At 42.8% G+C, this 18,617-nt stretch overlaps 1 protein-coding gene across 1 annotated transcript; it reads right to left on the bottom strand.

Annotated features, from left to right (window-relative positions):
- Nucleotides 1-9,615: 9,615 nt before the first annotated feature.
- On the bottom strand, nt 9,616-17,800 carry SOD2 (superoxide dismutase 2). Its single transcript, XM_054279413.1, has 5 exons — nt 17,726-17,800; nt 16,376-16,578; nt 12,301-12,417; nt 11,519-11,698; nt 9,616-10,204 (listed from the first exon to the last, which is right to left on the bottom strand). Exons 1-5 carry the CDS (start codon nt 17,752-17,754, stop codon nt 10,059-10,061), a joined length of 675 nt encoding a protein of 224 aa, XP_054135388.1. The 5' UTR covers nt 17,755-17,800; the 3' UTR covers nt 9,616-10,058.
- Between the last annotated feature and the right edge of the window lie 817 nt (nt 17,801-18,617).

Here is an 18,617-nt window from a genome sequence, read left to right on the forward strand (position 1 = left end):
AGGTGTTTTCTGGAAAAAAACTCTTACTTTTATGCTACTATAGCAGTATTTTACCAGTATCACCCATTCACATTTTGGGAATATATTCCTATATCCTGTTCCAGATATGAACTTGTGCAAAAATACTTCACTAGGGAATCTCAGAAGAATATGGGATTTCCCAAACCTCTTGGTTGGAGAACATATATTGCTATTCAAACTACATCTAAGTCAACATCCCTCTGAGGAAGAACTGTCTCAGATTCTCCTGGCAGCTCTCATTATCACAGCAGTATTTATGGCTGTGCCTCAGGGGAGCAAGCAGACAGCTTCACCCATCCCACACACAGCCAGCAGTTCCTGGACCCTGCTTACACAGAGGGTTCTTTTAATACTAATTTTATCTCAGGCCAAGGGTTCAGGCAATAACCTTCTAGACACCACCACAGCCCCAGCAATAATTGCTTGGACTGTTATACACATTAAATATCATGGCCTTAATCTGCCAAGTGGTACTGAGAGTGAGAAGCCACGAGGTCATAGCTGTTCTAATCCAGCCCTAGCAATCAGACATTCACAGACCATTGTCATGCTGCTGGGGCTCCTAAGGACTCTAGCAGTTCCCAACAAAAAAATACAAAACACTTCTCAAGATACTCAAGCCCTCTCCAAATACATACAAATCTGATGTCTTTTCAGAAAGCAGCAACAATTTTTTCTGGTCTCTGCTGCTTATGTTCTTCTGAAATGTATTGATGTCCTATGTCCTAAGGAAATTGCAATTGAAGTTTCCTGTAGGACTTGTAAAGAATGAAAGTTTTATGTGCTGAGGATACAGGACAGGACCAGCAGGCATCCTCAGGGACCTTAAGGACTTCAGCAGCTCTAGAGTTGTGTTGAGACTTGCCTGATGGAGAAGTCTCTATAATGCAGCAGGCTTTTTATTCCACTCTTAACTATGAACACCACATGTAAACAATTTAGCATAAATCAGAGACAAATAGATTTGTTAGGATTTAGACCTCTACATACTGACATATGAGAGAGCACAAGAAGCAGATGGGGTTACCATTGTCTGTTCTCTTCTCTCTTTTGCCACACGGCAAAGAGAGTGACATAAAATGGATTATTTTGTTTCTATGGGAATAAATACCATCTCCTGCTGGAAGTGCTCCTCTCTGCCTGTGTAGACTGTGGCTGAACATGCAGCTGGTCTGATGGATTCATCCAGCTGCCTGCTCTGCTTGAGTCATGGAGATCTGGGCTGTGCAACTGCTGTCACTCAGGAAAGGTTGATGTTGGAAGCTGGAATGTCGACACATTAGACAATAAACCCCACAAGCAGCTACAGGCTCTTCTGGGAGCTTTTCCTTTGGTGGTAAGGAGCAGCTCCCTCTGAAGAGAGCAGAGGCTCCCTACATACATTAATGCTGCCTATTTGCATGCTACTTCAATTTGAGAGTGAAAATAATGTGGCAGTAGGGTATTGTCTGGTCTAAGTGGGGCCTCTGTGTTATTTGACATATTTTTCTTAAAGATTACTGCTAACAAGGCTGGGGCATGCTTGATAATCCTTGACTGCAACCTGAGAATTTGACAGATGATGGCAATGGAGGTGGTGGGTTGTTTTGAGTGGATGGCGGTAATACTACTGACTTCTATGGGCAGCTTTAAATCTCCAAAGTATCAAAAATATCCAAAAATATCCTCCAACAGATAACCAACATACTGGCTTTTTACAAGTATCTTTTCTGTTTTGTTTTCCAGTTATATTATTTTTCTGATTCCTTCATTAGGGCTTTTTTCTCAGAAAAGTTTTACAAATTTTCCACCATTGTCAAGAACTTTGCAAATTAGTATGAAAGACAAAAACAGAGCCTTTTTCCTATCCCTGTCTCTTCCACTGCATTTATTTTTCTGGTCAAGGTGAAGGATAAAACCTGATTGTTCGTCCCACAGAAGGTGAGGTTATGTGGCTTCAAAAAAGAAAAGTATTATTGCAGTTTTCAGGCTATTGTATTTTTTTTCCCTTAAAAAATCCAAACTATTATGACTTTCCAATAATTTTCTCCCTTTGATCTGCAGTCTGGCAGGTAGTTCCTTCTTCTTTTTCACTTATTTTTCATATTACTAGTTCCTACTTTGTGCTAAATTTAGTTTTGCACTATATTTAATTTTGCTTTTATTAATAACCCAAATGTCACTGCCAACTGCCACCAAGACAGTCATTCTGACTTGAGATGAACAAATTCATTGTGAATTCCTTTGGAAAAGAAACATTCCACAGCCTGAATATCTGTGGAAGATGGAGTCTAAATTTGATCGTGACAAAAATCAGAAAATCAAAGTTATTGTTTAGCTGCTGTTACATGTTCTCTGACTCAGACAACAAATTTATTTCATTCCTCTTCCCCTTTCAAGCCAATAGAAAATAGTTTCATGCAACTGAAAAATGCTTTGAGCAAGACTGGGAGAAGCAAATAACTTATTTACTGAATATGGGGTGTTGACTGATTCAGAATGTCTCGCCAATTCATCCAAAGTCACCAAATGCTTGGAGCTGGAAAGAGGATGTGGGGCTCAGTTAGTGGAACGAGATCATGCTGAGGGCAGATGGTTCCCCTTGAGCAATCAGGATCCTGCCCACAGTATTTTTTTGACATCCAGATTCTCCTTGTTAGGAGAGCATCTTGGGCACTGGTCTGGAGGGGGTCACCTTTGCCTGACCACCTCAGCTAACCAGCAGTTCAGTCATTTTGGCTGCAGGAACTCAAAACACACCACCTCTGAAATGCTCCTGCCATGGTAGACAGGGCACACCAGTGGGAGATACATGTTCAGGCCCACATCAGCAGAGGAAGAGTTCCACGCTGCTGTCCTGAATTTTGGAGTGTCCAGAGTGCCTACCCAGACAGCAGAGGCTCCAGCATCCACGTCCTCCTTCCTTGTGTGAACTGCACTGTCATCCCACCCTTTTCATTCATCCACAAATAAATCAAAGAGGCAATACACAAGGTCTAATTTCCTTGCACGTGTGTGTGTGGTGTGTAAGGAAAGCAAAGCACATTTTTCCTGAATTTCAGTTCAGAGGCTAACTGGAAGCATTCACTTTTATTGCATTCACAGTGCAGGACTGACATTTCACCTCTACAATGTATCTGGGAAACTGCAAGCACAGTGCCAGCCCAAGCAAGAGTGATGAAGCACTAGGAGAACCACACACAAATACTGCCACTTGCATTACCCTGGAAACACGTCCATGTAAACAAAGTCTAATGGTGGACACCTTCTGTCCTTCCAGCACACTGTCAGATAACACTCTGCCACGAGGGGCGAGTTCCTCTGCAGCACTCAGTCGTAGCAGGGAATCAAAGCATGGAAACTACATGAGCAGAGATTACACAGCCTCTCAAGTCTGGCAGCCAGATGTTGGCTAGCAAGATTGAGTGCAACCAGATGGGTTTTCTGCCATTTTTTTCTCCAGACATTCAGAAGAGGCTAACAGAATGACACACAGAAATAAGTTTGTTATCCTATTTGTATATTTAGACATACAGACATATTAGCCCCCTTAAAACTGTAATCCCTAAGGATAACAGGCAGGACTAGGATTTTCAGATGTCAGGTCCAGCTCAGATTCTGCAAGAAGCTTCAAGTGAGTAACAGCCAGACTAGGACTTCTCCATATTGCTCTTCTGATGTCAGGATCAGCCTAAGGGTGCAATCCACAGAATCCCTTTGCAACCATTTAAAAAACATGCTCCTGGATGCAGTACCAAGGGACAACTCATCAGCTGGACATGGGCAGCTTTGTTTTTTTTTTACCCATGCAAAACTGCCTTACAGTGAGTGAACTCACAGCAGGAAGATCACTGCATTGTTGTGACATAGTGGCTGCTGATGCAAAATGCTCAGCCAGAGGAAAGAAGGCTTTGATGGGATAGTCCTCCAACCCAACATGATCTAGCTGTTGGATACTACTCTGAGGCAATAGAAACATGCTATTTTCTAATGAAGCTGACATCAGAGCCTACTGGAGAGAAATTTGGGCAGGTCAGCTCAGAATCAGTAGATGCAGATGTTAATTTCAAGCATCAGTTTCAAGGCTGAACCCTCATCACCAGCCCACATCTCTATCCATTTCACAGTGTCTATGCCAGACAGCCACATCTGGAACAAAAACATTTTGTTCCACTCAATATCCTGTGCTTTTCCCTGTACAAGACATGGGTTTGCCACTCGCATACTCCATGTGCACTGCACAGTCTCACACCAGCTGGAGGGAATGCATTTGGGACAGCAGGGAATATCAGTAGATGGACAACAACCAACATTTAACTGCTATGACTTACATTCTAATGAAACAGAATCCAGGGACAACTTGAATTCCCAGCTAGATAATACAGAAAGGCAGCAATTCTGGCCCTGAGCTGCTTTTAACTGACCTGAATCTCATGAAGGCAAGTGAAAACTCCCATTGGAGCACTTGACCCTCAGACAGGCTAATTCCAGTTGATTATTCCCATTTTATTTAGTTATGCAAACAAGCACCAAGTCCTACATGTGAGCTTTTATTAATCATATCCCTTCATTCCCAAAAAGCCCAGGTGAGAGCTTTAGTTTTATGTCTCCTATTCTTTCTAAGAAAAATTAATAAGCAGAAAATAATGAATACATTTCCTTGTAAATACCAGTAGAACCTATTGCAATTAAACCCAGGAAGAGGTGGGGGAGCCCAGATGGAAGAAGAAGTTAGAGTCCTTCTGACACAAGTTTCTCTCAGTGACTTGTGAAGCAAACTCAAACACTCAAGGGACCCAAGAGCCAAGGTCTTCTCCTGGCAAGCTGGCCAGGTTTGTGTGCATCTTTTTCAGGAAGAAGAAATCAAAGACAGCTTGACGATGCTTCCTTTGAAAGACTGCATTTCCTCTCCTCCCTACAGCCTCTTAACACATTTCTGCTAAAGGGATAAGAGTGGCTGGAAATGTCCCAGTGAAGCATTTAGCCAGAGACAGACACATAGAGAGACAGAAAGATTTCTCAGACAATACCTTGATGAGCCTAAAATGTTTTGTTTGAAACAGCTCTATGCAAATGACCTTTGGAGAAGCCTGAGGCTTGACGCCCATAACAGCTGCCCTGACAGACAAGACACCAGACTTCCCTGACAGCTGTAGGGCCTGGGGAGCTTCTGGATTCCTGGAAACACTGACAGGTTTTCAATTCTATCCAGTTTTTACCACAGCCAAATTTCAAAATTCCTGAAAACTGGGAGCCCTTGCTTTTAGCTACCTCAGGTCTGAATTTCTAGTGGCAAAACAAGGGTTGCAACATCACCATTTCCTGTTGAGTTCAAATATTGAAACAGTACAAATTAGTCCTTCTCAGAATTGTGAGATTACCTTCAAATCATGACACTTAAATGAACAGATGTTCTCTTGCCTTCTGATTTGCAGACATCTAATGTGTCAGTGATACTTTTGTAGTAACTGCACAAAGACTTTTAACTTTCTCTTACAAAAACAAAGCAAAACTGGAATTCCTGTGCAGTAATCTTCTGAGTGTTGCAAAGGTTATGGATAAAAGTAGCTGCATCACCATGCTACTTGCTTCTAGATCTGACCTTTTAGAGCTACAATCCTAGTGCCAGTAGCATGAAGGACAAGCCCTTAAGATGCAGCACTGTGGACCAGCTGGTGAGAAGGAACACAGCTGCAAGGAACACAACTGCAGAGCACACTCCAAAGGAAGTGGAGCTCAATAAGGGACCTCAGGAGAGGTAGGGAGAAGCCAGGGTAGTACAGACTTTGTTTCTGCTCAGAAAAAAGTTGATGGAAACAAGAAAGGACTAAGGAATTGTAGTCTAACTGTAGACAGACCTAGACTTTTCAAAGTTTTTCCAACTGGGACAAAACTCCCTCACAGGAAGTCAGATTCTCAAAGCCTCCAACCTGTCTACATATACCACGTGCAATAACCAGCAACTTTTGTATGTTTCTGCACAGTTCCACAGAAATCAATAGTTTCAGAAAACTGACATTTCTTCTTCAAATTTCTATGCAACAGGAGCCCATAACTATGGGGACTGCCAGTCACTTCACACAGCCCTAATGTCAAGACTTCCCAAGTACTGTGCTATAGGGAGTTCTCTGAGCTCCAGGGATTTTCCATCAATCCAGACATGCTTTAAAACACTGCTGTAGGACACATGTTAAAGCTGCTTCTGTGGTGTCACAAGGCTGTGTGGGTCCACCTCCAGCTCTGGCAGGTCCAGGCAGTAGGTTTATTTCTGGGCTAATTTGTGCAATTTGTGCAAATTGGTCTATCAATCCTCTTAGGTGAGAAGATCCAGTGAAAAGCTGCTGCAGCAGCATTATAAAGGAGCACAGTTGTAACTACAAAGCTCCATCCTCAGGTTGTGTGCTCCCTGCGGACTTGGCTTAATTACAACAACGTGACAGACTTCATCCCCTGCAGTTAAATCTGCGGTCTCTGGACTTGAAAGACCATTCAGGATGTCATGTACCACAAACACACTTAGAAGCATCTTCATTTTAATTAAGAGTACCTCCCTCTAGCCTCTGCCTGTCTGGCTCTAGTTACAGTAAATTCTGTATTTGACTGTATGCATTACCACAAACTGCCTTCTGCACAGCAGCATTGTCTCCTCCCCAGATACTGTTCACTGAAGAGGGTCACCTCGATTATTTACAAAGTGGAAATCCAAACAGTTCCCCTCCTGAGTAGTGAGAACACCCAGCCAGGTTCCTAACCTGAATCTTGGAAATTCAATTCAGAAGACCAAGTGAGCAGAGTAAGACAGACAGACACTCCCACCTAGTGGGGAAGGCACAGCTCTGGGCCTCTGGGACTGGAGCTGCTTCAGCTCTGCAGGTTCACACACTCCTACCACAGGAACCTTTGCTTTTTGAATCAGCAACAGTAACAGCTATGACGCAACCTGAGAGAATTACTTTTAATTATTAAGCAGAAGAAAAGCAGATTAAGCCTACCAAGTTACCAGTGCTTTTATCTCTTCAGTATTAGACATGACTGCAAACACAACTCTTTCATTTTATAGTAGCGTAATAATTAACTTCTGCAAGGTCAATGCAACAGGCATGTAAAATAGCTGAATGGCACAGTGGCATTTTAAACCAACTTTACTACCTAGAGAGAACTAAAGTCTTGAATGCAAAATACAGACAAGTAAGTCTTCAGTATATAAAGAGCCTTTAATATCTAGGAGAGCCTATCAGCTCACAAGCTGTGTCACTGTGTTTTCTGTAGACAGTTTAGGGGTTTACTGCTTTGGGGGATTTTTAATACATGCTGTAGATAAAGGTAAAATTAAAAAATTGTAAGGTGGCAATTAGAAGCTAGAGGGGAAAAGCCTCTTTGATCTATTTCCATTTCTGCATGCTCAGTAGACACCCACAGACGTGTCCTGTTTTCCAGGAGGATGAAGGTGCCATCCTGAGGGCTCACTGGGACTGGACATGGCATTACCCCATGGCCTGCCACAAGGGGTGGCAGACAGGATGTTTGAAATTCAGTTTGGCTGGCCTGAATTACTTTCATCTGTTCTGGTACAGAATGAGATACACACACTTTGTGATTCCTATTGGCCTTCAAATGCTTTTTTATAGTCAGCAAAAGTCACAAACACGTACTTGCATTTCCCAGCTGGGTATTGACCTTTTGGACCCAACTGCATGTTCCTGAAAAACATTCAGCCACCAAAATCTGCAATGTGCAAACCAAAGTCTCTGTGTGCACCTGCAAGTATTTATTATGGGTTCACCCTGATGAATTTCCCAGGTTTTGGGTTAGGCACTGCACTTTGTTGCCCTCTTGAAAATTATTCCAAGTTTTTATTTTAACATACTGTGGCCTATACACAAATTAACTGTGTCTACAAACACAGCAGTGACATGCCTAAGCCCTGGGGTCTGTCAGGATGCAATTTTGCACAAAACTCTTCTGGTTTGGTCCAGGTCAAAGACTAATCCAGCACTGAAATTTGCAAACTCATGGCTCCTTTCATGTAGATCAAGTCTGCAAATAATTCCATGCTCATTGATGATACTGTGGACAGTTCAGGTTGGAGATGACTTAACATACAGAGCTATTTTTACTACTGGGGTTAGGAAGGTCTAGATAGAACAAACTGGCAATTTCATGTTTGACTAATGAGTCTCAGACTTGTCCACACAGGGCATTTGAGATCAGCTGTGAGGCTTTCCCTTCCTGTTTCTCAGTTCATGTAGGGAGAGACAGACCTGCCCACCTCCACAGCAACCACAGTAACACTAAGTGCTAGTTCTCAGCAGCAATTCTGAGCTTACTGCCTAACACAGATTAGTAAGAGGTTTATTATGCACTTTCACTGCCCAGTCAACAGCTTTGTTAGCACACTTGCTAAATTAGAGGCACATACTCCACCTCATAGTGCTGCAAGAACCACTTTTTCCAGATTTCACAGCAGTATGGAATTAAGACAGTTTAAGCAAGCTGTTACTTCAAATGGACCACATAAGAAATCTTTCTCCTTTCTGGTAGACCACTTGTCCACCAGAACACACATTAAATGCTTTTCACTGCTTCACTGTCCCTACTATTTGCCTTCAACAGTTACGAAGTTCCATCTTCCTATTCCACAGACATTGCTTCTGTATAGAGCTGAGGATTTGGCACATTCAGACCTAGACAGGACACAAGGTAGCAGGACCGACTCACCAGCTGACTGGAAGCAGGAGATGAGTGGAGCTTCTTCTTAACCTGGTGCACAGCAGAAACTGAGCCTTACAGCATGTGCTGGGTCTCACACTACTGCCTTTAGAGCTGCAGCAAATGTTGGCTGTGCCTGAGGAGCACTCAGTGGTTTAAAACCTCACCACCAGGAGCTAACTCAAGCTTCCTCCTAGCTTAAGCACTCCTTTCCAGAGCACCAGTCTACAGGCACATTTACCTCCTGTTCCTTTGGAGTGTGCAGAACCAGGATGTGTGGCACACACATTACAGCACTCACCACCAAAGCCCTGCCTCAGCATTCAATCACGCTGAGGAGCATTCCACCACTTTGCTTTTCCTCTCTGCTATGTGGTACTTCATTGTATGTAGTAAGGAACAGAAAAAACCTCCAGTTTCCTTCACCTTCAAGCAGACACCATGGTAAGCACAACATACCAACCATTTCAAGACCATGGGCATGCCCTGCTACAACAAAAAGGTTACTTCATGCCTGCCTTCAAGCATAAAGTTTGTTACTACTGCTTCAGCAACACGGCTGTGCAGAGACAATCTGTACTTGATATATGCAGTCAATCAGCCCCTTTAGCTAAAGGATGGTCTGAGACATACCTGAACAGTTACTATGAAATGAGTGCCACATGCTGTCATTCAGGCCCTATGTCAAAGATCTGCCTGAGCCAGTACTGTAATCTCTGCCCAAGGTAATGCTTCCAGGGCTCGTGCACCAGTGTGACATAAAGACCTCACATAAGAAATGCAGGAAGGGGTAGGGATGACTGAAGACAGTCAGTTCAGGCAGGCACAGCAACACCTATTTCCATTTATCTTTTCAACCTTTATGGAAAGCTCTGCAGCCTGCAATACAACAAATTACAAAAGGCATTTTTCTCTTCCAACTGTTTTAAAATCAAGTAACTAGACCAGATATTACTAAAAATGAGAGTCTCTTGTAGACAGTTATAGAAGATTCTTCTTCTGAGTTTTATTTGTTTATAGTAACAGTAGCACATACTTCCACTTAGGTATTTCAGTGCAACAAGGAAATCCATTAGGCTTCAGCAAGGTGACCTAGGTTTCTATATGCAATGGAACAGATTAAAGTGCCTCCCTTTGTTGCACAACAGTTTAAAGCTTCAGAACTCTAAGTAAATACCTTTCACAGAATTAAACAAGCAGACACTTTGCTTGATTATGAAATGCTTTTGTTGGATGAGTGAAGTGCTTTCTGCAGTAGAACAATTCATTTGTAAGCCACAGGCACTACTACAAGAGTGGTATCAGAGTAGAACTGGTGACATTTTAGTAGTCTGTGCAAGAATTCCACTCTACTTTTTGCAAGTTGCATATCTTGAAGATACATTCTCCCAGTTGATCACATTCCAGATGGCTTTCAAATAATCAGGTCGAACATTTTTATATTGAAGATAATAAGCATGTTCCCATACATCAATGCCTAGCAAAGGAATGAGACCTGTGAAAAAAAGAGGGTTAATATATGAAAACACACTTTACATGTAAATTTTTATATTGCATCTTCAAGTTGTACCCAGTTTCTGAGTCTTAAGCTGCAGGAAGACCAAGAGCTCTGCAGAACACTGGTCTTTATTGCAGTATTTTACAAAACTGTGCTCACACACACCCAGCTTAAACTCAAAGAGCTGATTTGGGTAAACACACATATAAATATTCTTGAACTGCCTTGAAGACATAACTGAAACCATATGAAGTAATTTTTGAAAGGTTTCTATCTTTTGCACACTTATGCAAGCACTTTCATAAAAAATTACGTTATGAAAGTTTCTTGTGATGCCAGCTTGTTTCCAGTACTTTAATTACAGGCTATTTGTTAAGTACCTAATTACCTCCTTGCTTTTGTGCTAAAATACCCTTGTCACTGAATTTTTTATGGTAAATTTTCACAGGAGGAAGGGTGAAATTCACCCCCATTATAATCTATGTCCCTATACTAAATCTATAATTTCTTTTCACCCTACTGATAGGCAATACACAGACTGCTGGCAATACATGAAATTCCTTGCCATTCTCTATGAATTCTGCAGAAAGTATCTGCAAAATGATTTGGACAAACTGTCACTGCAAGCAGATTCTCACTGATCATGACCTCTTCCCTCTGTGAAGGGTGTCCAGCCTGCCATTACCACTTCCATGTCTCTCTAAAGAAGTAAGAATATATTGGAAAGAGATCACTGCCAGTCCTATGCTGCTTTTCCAGCTGTAACACTTAACCACATCACAGGCTAATTTGGTTGACACTCATTACTCTAATAACTATAAAGGAAGCAAATTATAAGGCTCCATTTTAAACCCTATCTAGATAGGAACAAGAGTTATTATGTTCATCTTCCCCTCTCATGTTGTCGGGCCTCCACAGACAGTGCTGTGAATAGCTCCTCTGCCAGAGACAAAAAATCTGAAGGCAAAAGGCTTATATTGCTTGGTACGTGCAAGTTACTCCAGTTACTCAAAAATCCAAGGAAGCTGAAGGTAAAATATTCACCAAGCAAAAAGCACTTTCACAACATGGCCCATCTATTTTTCCTTGGACTAGAAGGACACTTAATCATTCTGCTGTTCAAAGTTTTTAAGTTCTGCTTTACAAATGCTGCTCTAAAAAATGAGTTTTCACTTCTGCTAGAAGAGACATTTGGTTTTTCACATCTATTTATCAGCAATTTCTTCTCAACATTTTCCCAAATCACTTTTCAGATGTCATACACTTGCCTACCAAATCTACAGAAGCAGAGGGAAAGGAAAGAAACCTGACCTGTGGTTCCTTGCAAAGGGTCTTGATTTGCACAAGCTGCTATCTGTAGGCGCCCCTGCTCCTTGTTATAGCCAAGCCACCCCCAGCCTGATCCTTGGACACCAACTGATACAGCTGTCAGCTTCTCCTTGAAGTTTGCAAAAGAACCAAAGTCACGCTTGATGGCTTCCATCAATTCTCCTTTAACAGAAAAAAAGCACAGAAAGATCACAAGCATATCAACCTCAATCCAAATCTCCCAGGTTTATCACTGCAGCTTTTGTGAGATCTGTACTAAAGGGCCTTTATCTTTAATTGCAGGTCACTTTAGGGAATCAGTACTCTATCCTCCCCAGGGGGATTCCTTCCATTAGGCTTTAACTGCTGAACTATCCCTACCCAAACTGGAACATAACTCCAGCCACTAGGCTGGGTGGGCCTGCAGCACATTTCTTCCCTTCCTGTGAATTGAATACATAGAGCAATTTAATTAGCATGGCTTACTACAACTATTTTCTCTTATGAAGGTGGAAAGGGTACATGCAGCAGAGACCAGGTATTTTGCAGTGTATTCATAATCAGCTCTAGAAATTAAAAAAGACTTTGAACATTACTCGTTTTTTATATTTTTGGCTTACATCTAAAACCTCCCCGAATACCTCAGAATTTTGGTAATTGTCACATAGAAAGGTGAATTAACTCTGAAAAATAAAGATCCTTTAGACTCCTTCAAAGAGAGAAAACATCATCAATTCTACCTGTTAATTAAAACTGTTCAATGAACCACTGTAACATGCACTAACCTTTAGGTTCTCCTCCTCCATTAGGAGAAAGGTTTGTCCAGAAGATGCTGTGATTGATATGACCCCCACCATTGAACTTCAGGGCAGGCTGAAGTGACACCTGAGTTGTAACATCACCTAAGGATACAGAAAATAAAAATACATAAATAAAAGCAGTTTTATCACCACAACAGGCAGTTAAGTTTCTACCAGGCCTCCACTGATAGCCAAAATCTTTCTACAAGCATGTAACTTATCAACGGAAAACATAAAGTTTGTACTGTTATGCATATTTTAGACAGTGACAGACAAACTCTGTTAAAGACTTATTATCTTTGACCTTTTTTGTGCTGTAATAAGTGATCTGCAATATTGCAACTATCAGGCAGCCCACACTACATACCTAAGACTTACTGCCACTCTACAGCAGAATAAAGCAACGAGCACAGCCAGAACTCTTTGAGGACCCAGCACTTGTAAATTTGTCAGTATCATCACTACAATGCAATAATATTACTCACCCATTAGCTCACTGATTTGCAAACGAAGCATTTTTAAACTTCTTAAAACAATTTACAGGGCAAACAGCCTGTGCTTGAGAAAAGTCAGTAACTACAGTGAGCACATACACAAAATATTCTTCTCCTTCCTATCTTTTGTTTCATTTGGAGAGAGGTACTCACAGAAAAGTGATTGAAATAATTTTGCTACACGTGACAGAATCCTGCATCTGAAACCACGATCAAACAGCTCTGTACTTCCAGAGAAAAATTCTTGAAGAAATCACTGGTGCCTTGTCTCTGAACAGTCTTGTACCACTTCAATACAAGTCTTTTCATTACTATTTTGGCTTTAAAAAACACTGAAGCATTTCAAAGGTTCTAAAGCTTTTTCCACCACTCCAATGCATTCTTTAGTTAGCAATCAGTAGGGGGCCTGTTTTCTCCACTCTCAGGACCGAGTTGTAGAAATTTTCTGAGTCACCTCAACAACACAGACATGAAGACAATCCTCAAAGAAGTAGTGCACCTCAAAGCAATCTGTTACCAAGGTGGTGCCTCAGGTTTTAACTTTTGTATTTTTGAGATCTTGTGCTGCTTTAGTGTGTGGGTCTGGGCTTCACATTAGGGGATAGTAAGCTCTCTTCACAGACTGGGGAGACAAATCAATTCCTTCTCTAGCTGGGACCCAAGGACAACTGATCCAGATCTGAGGCCCAAAAACATAAACAATGGTGGACCAAAGAGAGAAAAACAAGCAGGATGGGAATTCATGGGCTAATGCTGTAATTGGACAATTAACTCCAATGTGCTAATGGACCAAAACTTATAGAAGTGTGACACCCTATGACTGGTTGTCCATTTTTTTGGTGACCATTTTGGGTTCTCCTCAGTTGTACCCCTGGCTGGGCTCCTGTGCTGCTCAAGGTGGATCTATTGAGCTTTCTAACAAATTCCTACTTTATTCTTTAGCTCTGTCTAGTATCTGTTCTAGGACAGCCTTCACAAGGCATCGAAGTTTTAATTCAGGGTTTCATGTTCTCAGCATTTCCTCACAACTTCAGAGAGAGGTGCAGCACTGAAACAAAGCATCCAATGCTTTGTTTGTAAAACCATTATTTGCTGGATTTAGGTATCAGGTTAAGGATAAGAAGTCTCTCATGGCCATTCACATGGCATCTTAGGGACATTTTCCCTGAATTTCTCATGCCTTAATGGCACTTTCAAGTTCATCCACGGCATACAACATATAGCAAGCCAGAAATCAAAAGGTAACTTAGAAAGCCTTTAATGCATCCATAACTCTTTATTCCACCATTCCTTAGAAGAACCCACTCCTCAGGACCCCTAGAAACCAGAGACAGCATTTCACCACTGTCCTTAAACAGTATTTGTGCTGCTGAACTTTGCATTGGGGAAAAGAAAAAAAACCAACTGAAAAGGGGTAACTTGCCCTTAAGTTACAGCAAAAGTATACTGGAATTTATTTGTACAGAATCCATGGACAATTCAGTAAACCAAGACAAGAAGCTCAAAGGTGCTAAAGAGAGTAGGCAGCTCAGGTTCTCAGCTTAAATAATTTGTTTCCTTGTAACAGTCCAATCACAGGTTGCATGGTAGTCAAAGAAGAGCAGGGAAAACCATGGTAGGAACAAGTTTTCAATGAAAATGAGATTCAAGTTAATATCCTTCAATTAGAAAATCTGACACATTTTGATGGGCCAGTAGTCAGGACTAGTTTATGTTGAAACAAAGTCCTGTGCTGTCACAGAAATGTAAATTCATTTTCAAATGAACTGACAATGTAAGCCAACAGGATAGCTTTGAGTTTTCTATGCAAATATAGATAAATGAAGAACATGTTAAAAACAATCTGAAGAAAATAGTTTGCTTTCTATTGCTGAAAAAGAGACATTGACAAGGTTCTGCTGTCCTGAAAAGTTATTAGATAGTGATCAGATGTGCTATGTAACCCAACACTGATACACAGCCAGCAAGATTTTTGGCAGTGCTCAGTTTTAGTTTGAAAAAACAACAATATTGACAAAATGAGGTGGCAGTTCAGACTTTGCCCTGGTCTTAGAATTTCTTCTAATGAGGGCCAAAATACTGCACATGGTATACTGAGACACCAATCAGGAAAAAACAAACTAACAAACCACACAATCACCAATATCCCAAGTAATTATTTGTCTGCTTTGGTGTGCACGACCACAACCAGTAAGTCATCCATTTGGAAAATAATCTCTGCAGAATCCTTAAGGAAAAATTAATCTCTAAGTAATAAACATTTCAACACAAGTGATGAGATGCTATCAAAAGCTGTAATTCCTAAAAAATAACTCAAAGGATCCACAACACTGCAGATGCATCTGATAACCAGAAATTCTGCCTCCACTAGTGGCTGAAGCTTTTGTAATTTAACAGCATCAGTAACAGCAGCAGCAGCACAGAGTGTCTTCTGACACTGCAGGTTCCCTCCCCAGTTGTGTTTGCCCTAATTACATCTCCAGAATCCACCTTTCCTGGATCTGCTACTGGCAGGGCAAGGCAGCAGTCAGCCCTGATAACCGGCTTCTTAAAAGAATCTCATTAGTTCATTAATTCAGACTGCACAAGGTATTTTTAGGCTCACTCAGGTACTTGAAAAGCCCCATTTTCTATTCAAATACACTGGCAATTAACTATCAAGGAACACATGGTTCAGGTTTACTCAGACATCAGCAATTCTAACTTTCACCCAAGTCCATGCATTAAATTCCACTGTGAAGCCACCTGGCAAGCAGACATAAGTGAGTCTGTACAGTAATCATTTCTCTGAGATAAACTGATACCTTCTAAGATCATCACAACAGAAAAAAACCCCAGAAAATATTCCACCTTCTTAAAAAGACATACATGTTATTTCACACACTTTTATCAGTCCAACTGAAAGACTCAAAGTTTGGAAAAAACACATCTCATGTTTCAGCACAGCTCTGCTACACCTGCAAAGCTTTTGCAAAAAGCAGTGTATCTCAAATTTTGGGATCCTAACAAAAAATTCCATGATGGTTTCCTGCATATTTTCCTGTCTCACATGGGCTTGTCACCTACACAACCATTCAATTTGACCCAGTGATATAACTTACACCCAAATTCAGGTCTCTGCACTGTGTGTTGTATACATTAACAACATGTTTGTCTAACCTCAATTGCAGGCAACTGAGATTATTTACAAAGACTGAGCAGAGCATCTGATGTGAAAACTATCAAGACATGCATTTTTCACTTTATCTAACTTTGCCACTAACTTTTTATTGCATAGTACTTGTTCAGCAAAATGACTGCCATTTCCTACTGATTCAGTCTTTGTTCAGGTTAAGTTACTAATGCAGTATGGACTAAACACACAACAATCAACAAATCTTGTTTTACAGCACTACAGAGAACAGAATTCATGCTTTTTACTTACATTCGATTTCCAATTATCCAATTATTTGGACATAATCCAAAGCTTTTCAAAGAATTTATCTTGCTTCTTTTTTTATTTTGTTCTTCTGTATCATCTATGCCAATTAGCTTCCACCTCACCTGTTGACTGTGGAGATACAAACCTTTTGCCACTGCCTCTTTGTACTTCTCCTCGACCACGTTCAGGTTGTTCACGTAGGTGGCATGATGCTTGCTGTGGTGCAGCTGCATGATCTCTGCATTAATATGAGGTTCCAGAGCAGCATAGTCATATGGCAAGTCAGGAAGAGTGTGCTTTTGCCTAGAAACCAAGCACCCCAAGGGTGCTACCAATTTGGCACTGCTTCTAGAAAAGAAAAAAAAAAAAAACAGAAAGAAGCAGTTTTACTCAGTAAAACTTGGGCTTCACCAGTAAAATAGACTGCATACACTGCTGTTCTGATCAGCTGCTTTAAATACCTGGGGTAAATCTCAGCCAAGGAAATAATATTTCCATTTCTCAAGAGTTTAAAGCAGGCATACTTTGCAGCTTAAGTGCAAAGATGAATTCACACCAAGGTCACATATCCAGGGCTTTGCACTGTGAAGCTGCTGCTTCTCAATCCGAGCCTCCAGGCCCTGCAGAGACTCATGTATCTTCCCAAGCATGCACGTGAGGGAAAAGCAGGGACAGCAGTGAAAAGCCAGTAGTAACCTGATGACATTCAAAGCTTCACCTAATCTTTATTCATTAAAAATAGAAGCAAAGATGTCACCTAAGCGTCCTTCCCTCGCTATCCACAAGGTCTGTGCACTGGGAAGTGCTAAAAAACCTGCACAGTCACGGGTTTCCAGGAATGCTGAATCTCTCCAGCATTTACACAGACATGCGTTTCCCTGTCCCCACAGGGCGTACCGGGAAGCCACAGGGGGCGTCACAGCCGCGATGCCCGGCACAGACACCGCGCAGGTTGTGTTACCCTTCCCCATTTTAACATCTCGCACTTGTCATGCGACACAAGGGCCAGGACGAGAGGAGACTCGCCGGACCGGCGGGACGGTCAGCTATGAGGGCCGCCGCCGCATCGCCGGTGACCTTGACATAGACCAGGGACACACCGCGAGCGAAGCCCTCGGGACCCTGAAGAGCGGCCGAGAGCGGCGACCCCGGCCAGCAGAAACAAGAGTGTCTGCCAGCACCGTGTCAGGCCGCCAGAGCTCCTCGGCGCACGGCGCGGGCAGAACCTGAGAGCGCTCAAGGACACCGGCAGCAGCCCCCGCCCGGGCCGGCGCCGATCCGGCGGGGCAGCCGGCGGTACCGCGACCTCCCCGCGCGCGAAATGGCGGGGGGCAGACACCGAGGGGCGACAACACGGCCCTCCCGCCGCCTCCTCCCCCGCTCCCGCCGTCCCGTCCCCGGCTCGGCTGCAGAGGGCAAGGACGGTGCGGCCGCCGCCTCCCGGCGCGGGGCTCTGCCCGGCCCCGCGCTTTCCCCGGCGCGGCGCGGCTCTCACCTGCTCGCGGCGGCGAAACGGCACAACATGGCGGCGTCTGCAGCCGGGCGCGACTGTCAGGGCGCAGCCGCGGCCCGCCCCAGCCGCGGGGGCTGAGCTGGGCCGCGCCGCAGGTGACACACCCCGCGGCCACCCCCGGCCTTCCGTGCGGGCAAATACCATTGCTTAGCGATGGGAGTAGCTTGTCCTTATGAACATAGCCGCTCTAGAATCGTTATCGTAAAACTCAGGCCCGCCGTAGTTCCAGGCGAGGCGAGGCTGCCTTAGCCCCTAGGAAACAGACAAAATGCCGCCGGTGCCCCGGCAGGATTCAGCAGCACGGCAGAGCCCGGCTTTGAAACCCTGCCGCGCAATGACATGGGTCTGGCAGCACAGTGATGGCACCGGCAGCACTAACGCTACCGTTTCAGCTCTTTTGTCTACGACTCGCTTTTGTTGGTTCATTTCTGCTCTTTTACCCATTTTGCGGGTATCTTGTTTTCCCCAACACGTGCTTTCCTGCAATTCAGCGGCCTCTGGTGCTCATGAAAATCCTTTACCCAGTTTAATGCAAATGAGTCCAAAAACCCATTACAAACTGGCTCTCCAGCGAGGTCAGGGAGGAGAAACTCATTCCTCAGAGCTAGGAGGCACTCTGCAGGCAAGACAAACATTAGGTAAAATTTTAATTCCATGCAATTTATCTCTGCTACCACAAAACCTTTATCATCATATTTTGTCATTCCAAATAAATACACATAGCCTTAAGATCGTCTAGCACCCACATTTACCAGACTGTAAAAATTCAAATTACAAAAATTCAGTGGGGGCTAAGCCTGAACAATTTTGAGAGAATAAATAACCTCATCTTGCCAGTTATGAAGAAATCTACCTGGAAAGACCCACAAAGGGA

This window comes from Melozone crissalis, unplaced genomic scaffold, assembly GCF_028551555.1.
Source record: "Melozone crissalis strain CALT ecotype California unplaced genomic scaffold, PUWL_Pcris_2 ptg000027l_1, whole genome shotgun sequence".
NCBI classification, from domain to species: Eukaryota; Metazoa; Chordata; class Aves; order Passeriformes; family Passerellidae; genus Melozone; species Melozone crissalis.

Excerpts from the sequence above, each read along its gene's own strand:
- SOD2 (XM_054279413.1), bottom strand. The coding sequence starts at position 17,754 with ATGTTGTGCCGTTTCGCCGCCGCGAGCAG. Across the intron at positions 12,418-16,375 it reads CAAAGAGGCAGTGGCAAAAG|GTGATGTTACAACTCAGGTG; the intron begins GTTTGTATCTCC and ends CTGTATCCTTAG. Across the intron at positions 11,699-12,300 it reads TGGAGGAGGAGAACCTAAAG|GAGAATTGATGGAAGCCATC; the intron begins GTTAGTGCATGT and ends TTTCTGTTAAAG.